The sequence below is a fragment of the Pleuronectes platessa genome, chromosome 11, assembly GCF_947347685.1.
Source record: "Pleuronectes platessa chromosome 11, fPlePla1.1, whole genome shotgun sequence".
Lineage (NCBI taxonomy): Eukaryota > Metazoa > Chordata > Actinopteri > Pleuronectiformes > Pleuronectidae > Pleuronectes > Pleuronectes platessa.
Window position 1 is genome coordinate 18459884 of NC_070636.1, and position 15711 is coordinate 18475594.

Consider the following 15711-nt stretch of genomic DNA (forward strand, 5'->3'; position numbering starts at 1 on the left):
ATCAAGGTTCCTCCTGTCGACTGCCAGAGTGGCGATCATGGTGGTCATGCAGTTGCCCCCAAGGCTGTCCCTAAGCACAGATGTCAAAATGGAGTTTCTATAGGGAATATGGGAGCGATTCTTCTCTGACAAAGCAATGATCACCTGAGGAAGAGAGGAATTAGAAGAGCAATGCCATGTAAATTAAGACAAAGATGGTGTGAAAGAATTGAAAAGAAGACGATGCATTTACGCTTTCTAATAGCATCATTGCTGTTCATACAGTATTTGCAAGATTACCTTTTATCAATGTCAAATATCTAACTTAAAGTGAATTATGATTAACATGTGAGTTGACAATATAAGGAAGCCTATATCAGCAGGGTATGCATCAAAATAACTGTCATATTATGTAGAGAAACATTCAGGCGATCAAATAAAACATATTCAATGCCAAAAATGTATTTCAGTCTTGTAATCATGTTTCAGAAGTATAGTACCTGCTCCAAGTAATGAAGGGAGAGGTTGATGTACTTGGCCTCAGTGAGCTGCTGCCCATTCAGGCCAGTCTTGCTGACTCTATCTGATCCGGCCAGGTCCACCAGGTGGAGCTTGGAGCGGCGCACGGTGTCGGAGCCCGGCTCCCGTCTGCACACGTGCACAGTGAAAATACAGTGGGAACGGGTCGATGCCTGGTTCATGGGAGTCTGGGGACGACAGAAGTAGAATAGAGGAGTGAGGGAACAGTCAGCAGAACAGGGCAATACTGCAGAATTGTTGGGAGGCAATAAGGTTTGTGTTAGAGTCGTCTGAAATCCCCTGAAATTATGATACCCAAAAATAGGAAACAGGAATTTTATTATCCAGCTGTGGTGTCCCCATAATCAAACAACCAAAAACATGTTTCCTCTTAATCTTTTATTTTCGTGCTGGTTTGAAGATCAAAGCGGCACCATGTGTAACTGATGAGCAGTAAACACATGGTGGCGGCTGAAAGCTGAGGTTGATTTTGACATAGTCACTGAAACAGCAGAAGTCAGGTTTGAGACCAGGAAGAGACAGAATTAGAGCATGAGTCATTCTGCACAAACAATCGTTATTAGCTAGAGGAGGATGGATTGTTTACTCATTTGGTCCTCACTGAGAGAATAAACAGAGGAAATGACACTCAGTGAAAAAGCGCTGATCGTGGACTTCTTTCTGTTTTCTTGCTTGTGCCATAGACGTGCACAAAACTGGTTATAAATAACTCTTATCAAGATGATAAATTACATGTATATATACAGTTGCAATCAGAAATATTCAACCCCCCAAAGATTTTAAGGATTTATCAATTAAAGTTGACAGAATCTTGCTCTTTGAGCAAGATTCTGCTTCGGACGACTTCTTTATGAGTTGAGTGATAAAGAAAATCAACACGGAAAATGCATGATGTAGTATTTGTGTGTAGCAGTATATTTTGTTAAGATAGCCATGTCACAATTATTCAACCCCTATATAATATTGTTGTTTTTAAAGCTGTCTGACAGTTCTTTTGTCCTAAAGTTGAGTTGAAACATTATTAAGCCTTTGGGAACTCTATACTGATCCTTCATTTGCTTCAGCTGTGATGCATATATGAACCCCACCCATGAAGGTATTCCAGGTGAGTTGCAATCATGGGAAAGACAAAGGAGCTTCCACAAAAGCTGAGAGAGGAGATTATTTCATCACACCTGAAAGGCCTTGGGTAGAAGAAGAGTTCCCAAAAAAATGATATTCCAAGAGACACAATTGGGAACATTATAAGGAAGTTTAAAACTGATGGAGCAGCTTCAAACCTGCCTGGCCGTGGAAGAAAGACCAACATTTCATCAAGGACCCTCAGCAACTTAGTCAGAACAACTCAGATAAACCCCTGTGTGACTGCAAGACACCTACAGGATGACCTGATGAAGGCTGGTACAAGTGCTTCAGTGGCAACTATAAGACGTGCACTGAAATAAAAAGAACTTCATGGCCGGCTTCAAGACACACTCAGCTCTTGACCACAAGGAACATCAAAAGTCGACTGGAATATGCCAGGCGGAATTTGGATAAGACTACTGAGTTTTGGGTGACAGTTCTATGGACTGATGAAACCAAACTGGAACTGTTTGGACGTATGGACCAGCGGTATGTCTGGTGTGTGAAAGGCCAGGGTTAGGACCAGAAGAATACCATCCCCACAGTCCAGCATGGAGGTTGGTCAAAGATGATGTTGGGCTGTTTTGCTGCGGCAGGAACTAGCAATCTTTATTGTGTACATGGCATCATGGATTCACAGAAATACCAGGCCTTTTTAAAGAGGAATGTGATGCCTTCTGTTGAATTAAACCTTGGTGATCATTGGACTTTCCAGCAAGACAATGATCCAAAGCAAAACCTCCAAGTCCATCAAAGCTTGGTTGAGAAAAAGATCCTGGAACGTACTGGAGTGGCATTCACAGTCACCAGATTCAAATTTGATTGAAAATCTTTGGTGGGATTTAAAGAAGGCAGTTGCAGCATGGAAGCCATCAAACATCACTGATCTAGAGGCTTTTGCACTTGAAAAGTGGGCAAAGATTCCAATCGAGAGGTGTAAGAAGCTTGTCCGCACTTACCAAAGACATTTTTTAGAAGTTATAAAAGCTAGAGGATGCGCCACAAAGTACTGAAGCTGGGGGGTTGAATAATACTGCACATGCACATGTGTTGAAAGAGTTACATTTTTCATTTGAACTTCAAAGTTAAGTCAGCTTCTGTTATCAAAATAACTAAAATACGCATCACTAAATATCTTTTGTTGTTTGATGAGGGTTTTTTGTCATTTATTGTCAGTATCTGTCATCCACATCACTATAATGTTTATTGAGGTGAGGGGGTTAAATATTTCTGATTGCAACTGTATATACTATATATATAGGTTTTGGCGAGATTCTTTCCCCTTTTGTGGATTCGGAACTGATCAGATCTGGACATGTCCCACTTTTCCTCTCTGCATGAAAACATCATCATCATAGACATTCCTGGTCATTCATTCTACAAAGGTGCTCTGACCCTGACTTCTTGTTGGCATACATGTGCCAACACCTGCCTGTAAGGGTCATGACAGCTCTTGACAGATCTTTCACTATCTTAACCCACCGCTGTCATCTCTTTCCTCCATGTGGGCTCCACAGGGTAGCTTAACGTAATCTGAAGCAGCCCCCCTTAGACAGTAAAGGATCACATACCTAACAAGACTGCCAACAGGATCAAGTTTAGGGAAGATTCTATCCTTTTAACACCAAGTCACACCAAACACCATGAGAAAACCTTTGTAAATATTTTGACATCTTTAACATTAATCTGCTTAAGTGTGTTTAAACATTAAGAAATCCAGGTTGTACGAGATTCAGAATCTATTTATGCAAATATTTGTGTTTATCTTCCGAAAAAACATTTAGAAAATGAACTGTAAACTGTAGCAGTAATATGACCCTATGACCCAAGTCAAAGTCAAGTGGTATTTGAGAAATTGTATACACTATGTACTGTCAGGAAAAGATATACTAGTATATTGCTTGGTGTAAATACATGCACCAAGAAAATAAAGTCACATATTACAATGACACTCTTTTCCCTGGGAAAAAATAGGCCCTATCTCACTAAGTTCAAAAGAAAAAACCCTGATAGAGATCTGCACCAAAATGTAATGGGTTCTTTCCTGACCGATACCACATCCTTCCAAGGTAGTTTCATGGTAATGCATTCAGCAGATTTGGCACAATCGTGATAACAAACAAACATACAAAACAACCAAGAAATGGACAGGGGTGAAAGAATAACCTCCTTGGTGGCAGAAATCGGTGGGAATGCAAACCAGCACCCATAGATAACATTAAAATACACATGCGCATAGATAAGGAGTGAAGGTCTGGATTGGCTCTTATGTGTCATTGTGTCCTATTTACTCATGCATTTCTCAAGACTGGGCCACAGCTTTTATATATACTGAGATTATTCGACCCTGTAGTTTCAGAGATATACCTTATCATTTTGATATCACCACAATGATAAGGATCTTTTGGGGAGTCCTTGAATAACTGTCAGCACAAATAGACAAGAGCAGATAAAATACAGTGAGCATATTTAAAAGGTATACATACTGTGTGCATGTCCACAGAGGAAACCTTATCCACAAAGGAGCATTAACATATTCCTTAGTTGTGGAAAAACAACAGAACAAAACAACCTCAATGGAGTCACTTCCTTCACTCTCATGTGTTTTACATCGACACAATGCTAACCACACACAGTGTTAAAGTGATGCAGCATAAAAGGGGCAATTTGTGCTACCGAAACCATTAGAGGTTTACTGATTCAAAAGATTTTGGGAGTGAATTTTCTGCCAAGAGGCTTTTAGGATGTAGAAGGAAGGGGAGAGGTCCAGGCTGTTCACCCGCAGATGTGAAGAGAAGAAACAAGGATGCAGACATTAAACCAGATGAGGGGAACTTTTTCCCATGGGAGGCTAAAGGAAGGGTGAAGAGTTGAGAAGGTGCATTTTATTTCCTGTCCAATAAAAGTGCAGAGGGGATTGCCAGGTCTCAGAGTGAGTGAGCTCATGGTCTGCAGAGTGTGGTGTGAATGGATGTGTCATATTTTGTCCACATGGCTTTGAGCAGGAGAACAAAGAAAGTACTACTTTAAATTTATCGAAGGTCCACGAGGAGCAGGGACTTCTGGGAGGATTCTGGCAGTGCTAAATTATTCACCGTGGTTCTTTGTTTGCTTCACGCGCAAGGGAAATCTACTTTTTTTGAGTTCACCCAAGTCTCTGAGTGGGTGGACTACGCTGGGGGCTCCCTGCTGAGCATTGCAACGCCATGATAAACAAATGTAAGATCCAGGAATGTGTTTCTACTAAAACATTTCTCTCTGGATTTTACAACAGTGGACTCTGGTGTTAGAGTGTATCCTCAAGGAAAAACAAAACAAATGCAATGTTGTTTTGATGATGGCCCGTGTTTGGTGGAATATGTGAATTACTTGTGATGCACGTTTTTATGCACTACAAGTACAGTGACACGCTACTAGCTACTTAAACCATCTCCAAATTCCATCTTACATCCCACAACCACTTCTTTTGCCCTTATTTTGTTTAATGGAAGAATCCTGCAGCCACAACAGAAACCGACTTGTCAGAAGTGAAAAAGCGAATCTCGGACTGAAACCTGATTATCCCCGTTCACTTTTACTGTCTGCTATTTACATACAATCCGGCAACACGAGTAAACAAGGTGAGCTCAGGCCTTTTGCTCCAAACCTCAGGTTGCAAAGCAAAAGCTGGCCCACCGCATGTCTCATCAGCATGGGGAGCCTGTGTGTCTGAGAGTAGAAAAAAGCCAACATAAACAGAAATTACAGAGAGAATGCTTGGTTTTACAAGAAAACACATGGTAAAAGGGACCACAGGGGACCAAAATAATATTTTAGAAGGGTCCTAAGGTAGCTTTTAGAATGTCCAATTCCATTCATGGCCAAAAAATAACCTTTATGCCATTTACCCTGGGGAGTGGTTGCTGTTTAGAGTCCTGACTAAAACCACCGAAGCATTGATGTAGCGCGACTTAAAAGTTGAGGTCATATTAAACATTTCTGCTCTGTAGAGAAGAAATTCTTACTTCTGCAATCATGCGATTGGTGTCTCCCAGGAAAAGTAGATTCAGAGCCTCCTCCTCATTGGATGACTGCTGCAGCGACAGGTTCCTAAGATGAACATTCTGGTCTGAATCCTCCATAATCATTACCCTTCTGGAAAAAGTAAGAAAAAAAAACCAAAACTTTACTACAGGAAATTCCAGCATAATAAATTAACTTCAAATTATGAAAACAAAAATATGACAAATCAGGACAAATTCAGTCAAAACCCAAATAATCCAACACTGAGGCAATTACAAGACTATTACTAATTATGTCTGTTATGTCATCTATTTTTTCTCAAATTGATTTGGCCTCGCTCGGCTCTGAATCCAAACAAACCACATCTGCAAGTCGGCGTGGGCTGCGACCCGGGCTGACACGCGCTTTATCTGTCCGGGGGTTCATAACGTGATAACAGACAGGGCTTGCTTTTAAAAGCAAACAGGTGATTGAGTTGAAGCCGCAACAGGCCCCATGAAACACAGTGTGCTGGAGGAGTTGGCTATGAATAGACTCCTGTGATCTTACCACATCACTTCTATCATACCACCAGGGCTGTGACAGTTTGGCTACTGGATGGAGATGTCAGAGAGGGCTGAATGACTCGGGAACACATGTCGATAATTGTGTCAACATGTGTAGGTAATTGAGGTCGTTTGATAAAGCAGTATTAGTCTCAGTGTGATTAAAGACTGTGTCCTAGGAGGGTTATTTTCCCAACCAGCCCCATCAACCCTAAATAGGATCTAATTGTTGTATTTTTATACAAATGTAAAAGAAATTATACAGATCCATTTAAATGTATTTACAAAACAGACTTTTGAACACACAGAGGGTGGAGTGGTGAACGCATAATGGTAATAAAGCACAGACGGAGACAACAAGTGAACCAGGGGGAAAAAATGAATGCAAGAATATCAAAAAGAAGTGATTGATTCTGAAGGCAGTGAAAGAGAGAAACTTTGTAACTGCCTCAGCTTCTCCTTGAATCAGCAAGTGTGGCCACAGCATGGTTAACGAAGGGCACTGTCTATTTGCAGCAGACTGTGATTTGTGGGCATCTAAACCTTGAGCTGGATTTTCTGTAAGAAGAGAGAGAAAACTTAAATGGAACTGGTCCAAGAAACAGCAAACACCAAAAATGATGTAGTTGAAGTCTAAAGACCACTTTGAGATGAAAAAGCAAGGAGTATGACAACAGGTAAAATATGAATGACATCAAGATAATGGAATGACAAACCACTGGATAGATGCAATTTGTAGTTGCAAAGATAGATTGATAAAAACAAAGAAGAAGCGGGAAATATAGCAGGATGACACAGAATGAACCGACAGACAGAGAAAGTGGCATAGACATGGGGAAAGCAAAGAGAGAATCAGAAAGAATGGCATGAAATCAGTGAAATAAGAGGTAGATGGATATAAAATTGAATTTCCCTCAGAGCAGCTGCAGCGGTGAGCGGCTATGAATATAAGCTATTTCTCCACATGACCCTCTTGCCCTCCACTCCAATGGCCTAGTCTGCCACCAGGTTGACCACATCCATTGCTGTCCCACAGTCCCATTATGTCAGTTGGCAGTTCATAGTGGGGTGGTAAATACGAGAGTCTCCACATTTCACCACACAGTGACTCTGGGCCAGGCTGACAAATGGTTGCGGGGGAAAAAGGCTCAACTAAACCCACAAGTGTTTGGGAGAATAATGGACCCAGTGGTGATTGGTCTTCTCAACTTTAAAATAACACACGCACCCGTGCATGAAATTATCAGTAGTGAAATATACACTGCACTGTAAGACTATCGACATTTTCTGAGCTGACAGCATTCCTGAAGCGTCTGTAGCAAAAAAGCGAAGAGGAAGAACACTGACGGTAGGTCTTCCAGTCGAGAGGCCTCCTGTCTGGAGTCCAGAAGGTCATATCCTGTGTCGTTGTAGATCTCCAGGTAGGAGATGTGTACGGTATAAACCATGCTGCTGTCCTGTGGAGCAAATACATGCACATACGGATCAGATTAGGCATAAGAAAATGTTTAAAAGGAAAATAAATTATGGTAGAAAGAATCCAGACGGATACTAATGTACAGTTTGCTTGATTAACTGCATGTGGTCACTGTTAAACAGTTAAACTGAAACATAAATTTTCGAAACAACAGTCTAATCATGTTGCTGCAGGTACTGACCTGGCAGAAGCATTGGTACAGGTAGGATAGGGTGCGTGGAATAATGCCTCGATCGCTGTAACGCTCGGCACCTCCTGTGATGGTGAAGGTCTTCCCACTGCCCGTCTGCCCGTAGGCAAATATGGTGCCATTATAACCAGCTAATACACTGTAGACCAACAAACATACACACACACACGCACGCACGCACACACACACACACACACACACACACACACACACACACACACACACACACACACACACACACACACACACACACACACACACACACACACACACACACACACTCAGATCAGTTCATGAACAATGAAAACATTATGTTCTTAAGAATACAAACCACACCAAGAATAGATATTGTATATTATTTATTTGTCATATTTTATATAAACCAGATTCAATTATCTATAGATATATTCCTTATTTCTATACTTTGTTCAAAATGACTATTTTCTCCTACGTCCAATCGGTTCCTTCTGCCCAGTTGACCATTGATAGAGTAGACCACAGAATAAGAACTTTTCACAAGTATGACATTTGAAGTACCTGGAACCGAACAGTGTATCACCACTGGTATTTAAAAAGAAGAGTCAACATATGGATCCAGACAACAGTGGGCTTATAGATAAAAATCACTATCAAGACTTCAAAGAAAAGCCCAGGCTAAAATACAGCATCAATATGTTGTGACTTGTTGAAATACAGCATCAATATGTTATGACTTGCTGAGACAAAAATGCATCTGTCTGTAAATAAAACCGTTGCTTGTTTGTATCATGTGCCTCCAATGACATCACTGTAATATAATTTGCCACAGTGCTCATGAGTGTCAAGTGTATCCCTGCGAGGGTCTGAGTGAATTGAATCTGACACTTCAAATCCACAGGAATAGATGGCAGAGAGCGGAGAGCTGCTATGGCGACAGACGATCTGCCAGGGAGGAAGAAATGTCTCGGAGTGAAGGAAGGAGCCCAAACCCGCTCAAGTGGACGGGGGCCCGCTAAAGCTTGGTTTGGCAGTGGGCTGCCTTTCTGCACGTGCATCAGTCAATGGAAACCAATGGTATCTCGCTACGTTTGAACTTAAATCTAAAATGACAGTATTCCCAAGAGGAAGATTAAATTGGCATAGAAAAAGCCCCTCTGTTGTGTAGCGTTGGAAACAAACCAGGGAGAAATATTAAAAATGGTCTCACAGCCAAACTCTCCACAGGGCTGGAGTAGGTTCTCTGACACCCAAGCTTGGATAAAAGGTCATAATAAAACTGAGCTGCCAACTGCCAGGAAAAGGATATCTCAACACTATATTTTTTAAGATGAATTATAAACAAATTTAAGCCTCTTATTTATTCTAACGGAGCTGCCGACCCAGTATTTGAGTGGTGTGTGGGTTTGCCTTCCTGTGTGCTCCACACCCTGCATGAGAACGGTGAGAGGAAAAATCGACTTGTCCGTTTTTTCAAAGCACTACATCCACTCATGAGAACAGTGGTCAGTTAGCTTGCCATTGGCTGACCAGTTAATGTAGCATGAGTCATGGTACTGATTGGCAGCAGGGGGGGAAAGGACACAGGCTCAGTGTTCGGTTTAAAATGTGTGCTAATGATGCGGGCTGGGCCTTTCCACCGAGGCTTGGGTGTTCCCAAGTGCTTTATCCTGTTTACACCTCAATTTTTCCTGGAGATTGGCAACTTGTCATCCAGAGGATCATTGGTCTCTGTATGAGAGCAGTGGGTCCAATCTTTCGGAGGTAACACTGCTACAGATAAAACTAGACAGACCCAGTTTCTTCTTTGAATTTGGGCTGCAGGTTTCACAGCCTTGTGAAATGGAATTACACTGAAGATAGAGGGGTTGCTTTGCCAGGCCGACATCATTACATTGGCTCTTAGTCTCCTGGCGACATTAATGCTGGTTTGTTTTTGAACTACTGTTTTGGGGTAGGAATGACTGGTTTGGGTTACACCACAGCAGAGACAGAGACTAGTGCGTAAGTAAACGAGTTAGAGCTTTTGGCTAAACTGTGCGTAAAGTATGACTGATTCCCAACCAAAACAACAACCTGACAGTTATTGGTAGTTGAGAAGATAGGGCGCCTGTGTGCATGAAGCGGAGTCTTGGTGCGGTGACTGCTGCGATCCAGAGTCACTCTTGACTAAACCTGAATAAATGTTTCTCGAGTACAGGGGCTTGAGGAAAAACATTGTGTCAGTCCACATTTAATTCTGTTCAGGATTTCTGCAACAAGGCATGAGATTTATCCTCGGTCACCAATTACTCACTCAATGTGGAAATTGTTGTATTTCTCCCTATAATATTGACCTTATCAAGCAGTCTGACGCTGTATGTTGTTAATTGGCTCTATGCGGATAAAATAGATTTGAATTAAAAAACTTAAAACTTCAGTGACTAAACAGGGATCGAGCAGAGCTGAAAACCTGAGGTTTCAGTAAGAAATGTCTGATAGGGACAACAGACGGGCCATGGCTCTATGGGACTAGTGTCCTTAAGGCTGCAGACATTATGGTCATATCAAAGACTAAAAGACGCCGAGCTCAAATTGATATGCTAAGATATAACCTGGTTGTGACTGAAACTTTTTAACCTGATGTTTACCATCTGTCACAACAAAGGGGGGAACTGTTGTCTGGGGAGGGGAACCGAATACCTAAGTCAGTGAACCTGTGAGAGCCCGGGTGAGTCAGGTCAATTCCAGACGTCTCACCATGTTGTTTATATGTCTCCTAACAACACTGATAACGCAAGGCACTTGTGAGGCTCCAAAAATAGGCCGCAGTGTGACTAAGAAGCCTGGAGTGGAATGCTGTGAAGATGGTGGGGTGAACCTGAGACATAGGGAAAGCATGGAGGCAGCGAGAGGAAGAACCTGGGTTACGTGACTCAATCAACATATGAAGTTCCCAGTAAATCCTGCTCTGTTTGCTGTTTTCTCTTTTGGATGTCAGTCCTGATTTAGACTAGATGTTCAGGCAGGGTGGGAAGATATGTAAGAGACATTAAGAGTTTACTTCTGTTTATTAAATGTTGTGTTTCCAAGTTTCAGGGGTGAAGCATCATTGAATTGAATTTCATCACTGAGGCACAATTATGAAAAGCATGAAATGTAAATGCAAAACATATTACAGTAAGGGGTCCATAGTAAAAACATTTTGATTTAACAGAAGTGAGAGTTATCGATACACATCTGCTAGAAATGGATGACATGGAAATGTCTGCTTTATTCAATTAACCATCAAATAACTTGATCAATTGGCTATAGTGACCATAGATAATAAGTAAGAAAATGTGCTTAGTTTACCTGCAAATCAAATCAGTCCAATATATTGGTTGAATCCATTTATGGACATATTTAAGATTCTAAACTTAATTGAGACCCTTGTGTTCGACTCATTTTCAATAAATTCAGTGGTATTAACAAATTACTTCACACAGTTGATCTGATGGCCTGATGTTTCTGTAGGTTCATCTAATGAATCCTTGTGCATGACTAATTGAACAGCTCAAAATGAGTAAGCAGCTACAGCATCTTGTACAGCTCTGTGTTGTGGCTGGTAAATGTTCTCACACTCACAATGGCACAGCGTGCCATCTTGCCTGCCAGTTCAGTCCACTTAGTGGTTTAAGTATGTAAAACATGCCAAAAATCACTGACACCCTCCATTTCCATCTTAAAGAAAGCTGAGCTTTACTGACTTCCTGTCAACAGGGCTGGGTAAAGCCTGTGTGGCCCGACCACAACATGGAAAGATGAGCACTGCTGGGCACAAGAGGTCAGTGATCATTTCTAATTTATAAGCAGGATAATGTGTTGACGTTGTAAGGGTTGACAAAGGGTTCATTATATGTTACTTGGCATTCAAACAATCATGTGTCTACATCTTTCAGCTTGAATAGTACACTGTCATAAAGATCTTACCTGTCTGCAACTGGTTTGGCAATGTTTTGAAATATCTCTTCTTGTTTGACTGCTTGATCAAACACTTTTTGGTATCTGGACAAAAGAGAAAGGAACAAAGACAGGATCAACATTACACCTTTGACAGAACACAACAAGGAGGAGCATACATATTTTAACTCATTTACTACCATATAACATATAGTCAAAATATGTGTTGCTGGTTTATCGCAAACGTCCGAGGCTCTCCACAGTTACCCGCAGCCGTACTGAATAGGCACAAAAAGAGTCAACTTCATTTCCCAAGTGAATAAGGAGGAGTTTAGTCATTCTGTTTTCTAAAGCAGTCTCAACCCCGACGTGCTTTTATCCCACAGAAAAAGATGAGAGAGATGCAAGAGAAATCCGCCCATGGAGATTGTTAAAAGTGGAAATTTTATTTCTATAAGGGCACAAGGGAACCTCCACCGGCTATAACAAGACTCTGTGGTTTTCAAAGGCTCTCTGTGTCCGCTGCCGTCTGACTCCCTAACTGTGAATTTAGGGCTTGGAAGCGTGGCATGGGCCCTGCCAAGAGTGTATATAAGGCTGCAGCTTTCACCAACAGCGTTAAACAGATGTTCTGGCTCTGCACTGACAGAACTGCTGGATGAATTATTCATGGGAAAAAGTTTTTATGCAACCCTCAAATTCTGGTGGATGACATACCTTGCTTTATCTGTATTTGTTCTTTATCCACATTTACATTACTCCTGTGGACTAAAACTTAACCATGAGTGAAATCAAATGCCATTAATTGCTGTTTTTATAACATAAAAGAGGATATAGAGATCCCTCTAAGGTATGTAGAAAAGCAGATATAACAGTTTGCACTTCAATCGCTACTAAGTATAGCCAGATATAAAAAACAATGTAAATCAGTATGGTGGACTTCAAAGACCCCAACGGTTTAATTTAGATAGAACAAATGATTCGGGAAATGAATCAAATGTAAAAATTGTACCCTCAGTCTCAGTCTCTACCTGAACTTGTAGCACTCCCTCTTGTTGTTAACAAAGCCATCAGCTAAGTCTCTTGGCACTGTGAACTCCAGAGAGGCACCTGTCTTCTCTTCATTGTCCACAGAGTACACCTGAGGGAGCCAGAGACAACAGTACAGTCAAAACCACAGTGGAAGAATGCCGGTCAATAAAACAGGACAACAGAAACGGCAACAAGCATCCATCCACAGTGCTGTATTTAAAGACTAGTCTACTACATAATCTATGATTTGTGTGTTGATATGTATGTGGTACCATAGACACAGTCCGAATTAAACACAGGGACGATACATGTCAGGTTTTAAATATGACTTGGTCACTTCTGGTATGTGTATTGCAGGCTCCAAAATGTTAAATAAGAAGTTTGTATATTTTTATGATCATAAATCTTGTGGCAAGAAAAATAACTGAAACTCCCAAAATGGTCACTGAACAATGTAGACCAGCTCTGCAAATTAACCTCCGCTTACCAAAGCCAAACCCAAAGCCTTAGGGTAGACAGTTGAAACTGTAAACCAATATAGATTTCCCTATAGCAGGAAAGGACATTTAAGGTAAGGTGGATGTGGTTCAAATTAAACACCCCCTGCTCGGGGCTTAGCAGTATGTTCTGACAGACGTTTTCAATGGACATTGATGCAATTACAAGCCCCAGGGTAAGAGCGATAAAAGATAAAATGAGACCTAAATGATCAGATTGTTTTTCATTGTCGGCCTACCTGCAGTATCGATTTCTCACCACCTCTTCACTGCTTTCTTCACATCAAACATCAAACAGCCCAAAAAAAAAGAGTCAACTTCAAAAAGCCCGGAGGACGAGGTGGTAGCTCATTTGCATTTTTGCTGTACTCTGTCGGCCGAAGCTAAAGTGCAACTGAAAGACTCAAAGTAATTTAATTATTGCTTCCATCAGCTGCTGTGCTCAGACATTAAACAGAGCTTCAGTGAGAGGAACGTACTTTGCCAGTCTTGTTTCTGTTTGGGAAATTTTCTTTGGGACATATGAGGAAATCTCATATCTGATAGCAAGTAAAAAAAGAGTCGGCTTGTGAGTATGTTATTAGAGAAATAACTACTAGTAGGTTGGATTGTCACTGTTTGACTGACACTCCAGGACAGGGAATTTAACACCAGCTCAGCCAGTCTCACCTTAATGTCTTTAGTACAGTTACACGCTGTAATAATTTAACGGATGGTATCACACTTTTTGTCAACAAAAAGCGCTTACTTGAAAAGGTTCTAATAGTAAACTTTATACAAAGATGGACGACATGACTGCTGGCCAAAAGTGACGCCAAATCATCTCGATCGCCACCTGGTGGCTGAATGCAGTAGGTTGGTGTTAATTGACGCGAGGGGACCTTGAGGGCTTTGTGACCAACAAGGCCTCGTTTGTGTGACGCTAACATTTGCGGCACATCCTAGCAACACTAGCATTGATGTCAATAGAATCAGAGTTGTGTTCCAAAGTTGCATTTCAGCTGCGAACTCACCGCTGTCGTTCTCTTTGTGGGTTTAATGCGACCGAATATCTGTATCGTCTGTTTCACCATTTTCCGCTCAAATTAGGAAAACTGTTTTCAGCCTGGTTGCTTCCTCACATCCTGAGTTAGCCGCTAAGCTAACGTTAGCATCGCTTTCGGTGCTGAGTTCCTTGCAGTTTGTTGTAGCTGGTTGCTAGGCGACGGCTCCTGTCGAAGATCGTCTACGGCTGTGAAGATGATTCCTCGGTGTCGAATAACTTCAGCTTCCCACAAAATGCCCGATAGGATGAGATAATAGGAGAAGCAACAGATGACAGTGTGTGTGTGTGTGTGTGTGTGTGTGTGTGTGTGTGTGTGTGTGTGTGTGTGTGTGTGTGTGTGTGTGTGAAGCAGGGATTATAATAACATTAAACACATTGTCAGGCACAAGAATAAAACAGGGATTTTCTCCCGATGTTTTCATTCTTCTCGTCTCCGCAGGTGATTTGTAAATTAAAGACAAAAGACCACAGCAGGTTCAGTGACTCACATATTGACAGAGGGTTATTCTCAGTGCTGTAGAACACTCCCTGCACAGTAGACCCATGGCACGTACTCACAATGCAAATAGGTGCAACCAACTGCCAGATCTGGCAATATAAAAAAAAAAAAAAATGGCATGTCCAAATCATCTATAGCTCTTCTTCTTCTTCTTCTTCTTTATTGGCGGGTGGCAGCCAATGGCAAGGTGCATTGCCGACCATTCTAAGATCTTGATATAAATGTTGAATTTTAAACAAAATATGACCAAAAGTAGCAAAGAGTATAACCAAGATTTAAGCCAATGTTCTAAATTCTATGTTTTAGAAATGAAGGATCAGAGAAGCCACAGTGTGTTAAAATGAGAAATGATAGAGTCCAAACCAGACCTGCATTTTTCTTCTCGGTGTGTGTTTTGCTTGTGATGTGGGGCAAAGACGGGGTAAATATATACTCAGTGGAAGAATCCTCAGGGCACATGCCACTTTGCATTCAACCACAAGCTCTCATACAAGCACACAGTGCAAACAGGCATCATATTGCACCTGTTGCATCTGTAGTTTTTAGGCAATCTTTGCTGCTGTGGTGGTTGCAGTTTTATTTATACCACTTTAAATCTGCACCGTACTATATAAAGATCTCTGGAAGTGATCGATCACAAGACATTACCCCAATCCATGAGGAACACAAATTCACTATCAGCTGATTTACGCAGATCCATATGTGTTTGTGTTTGAGAGGGTCAGGGTGATGTGGGGGCTGGTGGCTTTGACCCCATCTCCAATTTCAGCGTATGAGTGTCACGCTGTTTCTGGTATTTCCACTGAACCCTTGATGCCCCCCCCCCCCCTTAAAATATAGCCTATACCAGGAGGCCTACATCCCCAAAGCAGCTCAGACGGAG

At 41.5% G+C, this 15711-nt stretch overlaps 1 protein-coding gene across 1 annotated transcript in view; it reads right to left on the reverse strand.

The window, feature by feature from the left end:
- The window catches only part of kif6 (kinesin family member 6), a 58560-nt gene extending 44203 nt beyond the window's left edge, over positions 1–14357 (reverse strand). The window contains exons 1-8 of the mRNA XM_053434683.1: positions 14298–14357; positions 12787–12896; positions 11786–11860; positions 7850–7997; positions 7539–7648; positions 5649–5778; positions 480–686; positions 1–144 (exon numbers count right to left, since the gene is read on the reverse strand). Of these exons, the coding sequence (XP_053290658.1) occupies positions 1–144; positions 480–686; positions 5649–5778; positions 7539–7648; positions 7850–7997; positions 11786–11860; positions 12787–12896; positions 14298–14357 (984 nt within the window). The remainder of the gene's footprint in view (positions 145–479; positions 687–5648; positions 5779–7538; positions 7649–7849; positions 7998–11785; positions 11861–12786; positions 12897–14297) is intronic.
- Positions 14358–15711: the final 1354 nt, after the last annotated feature.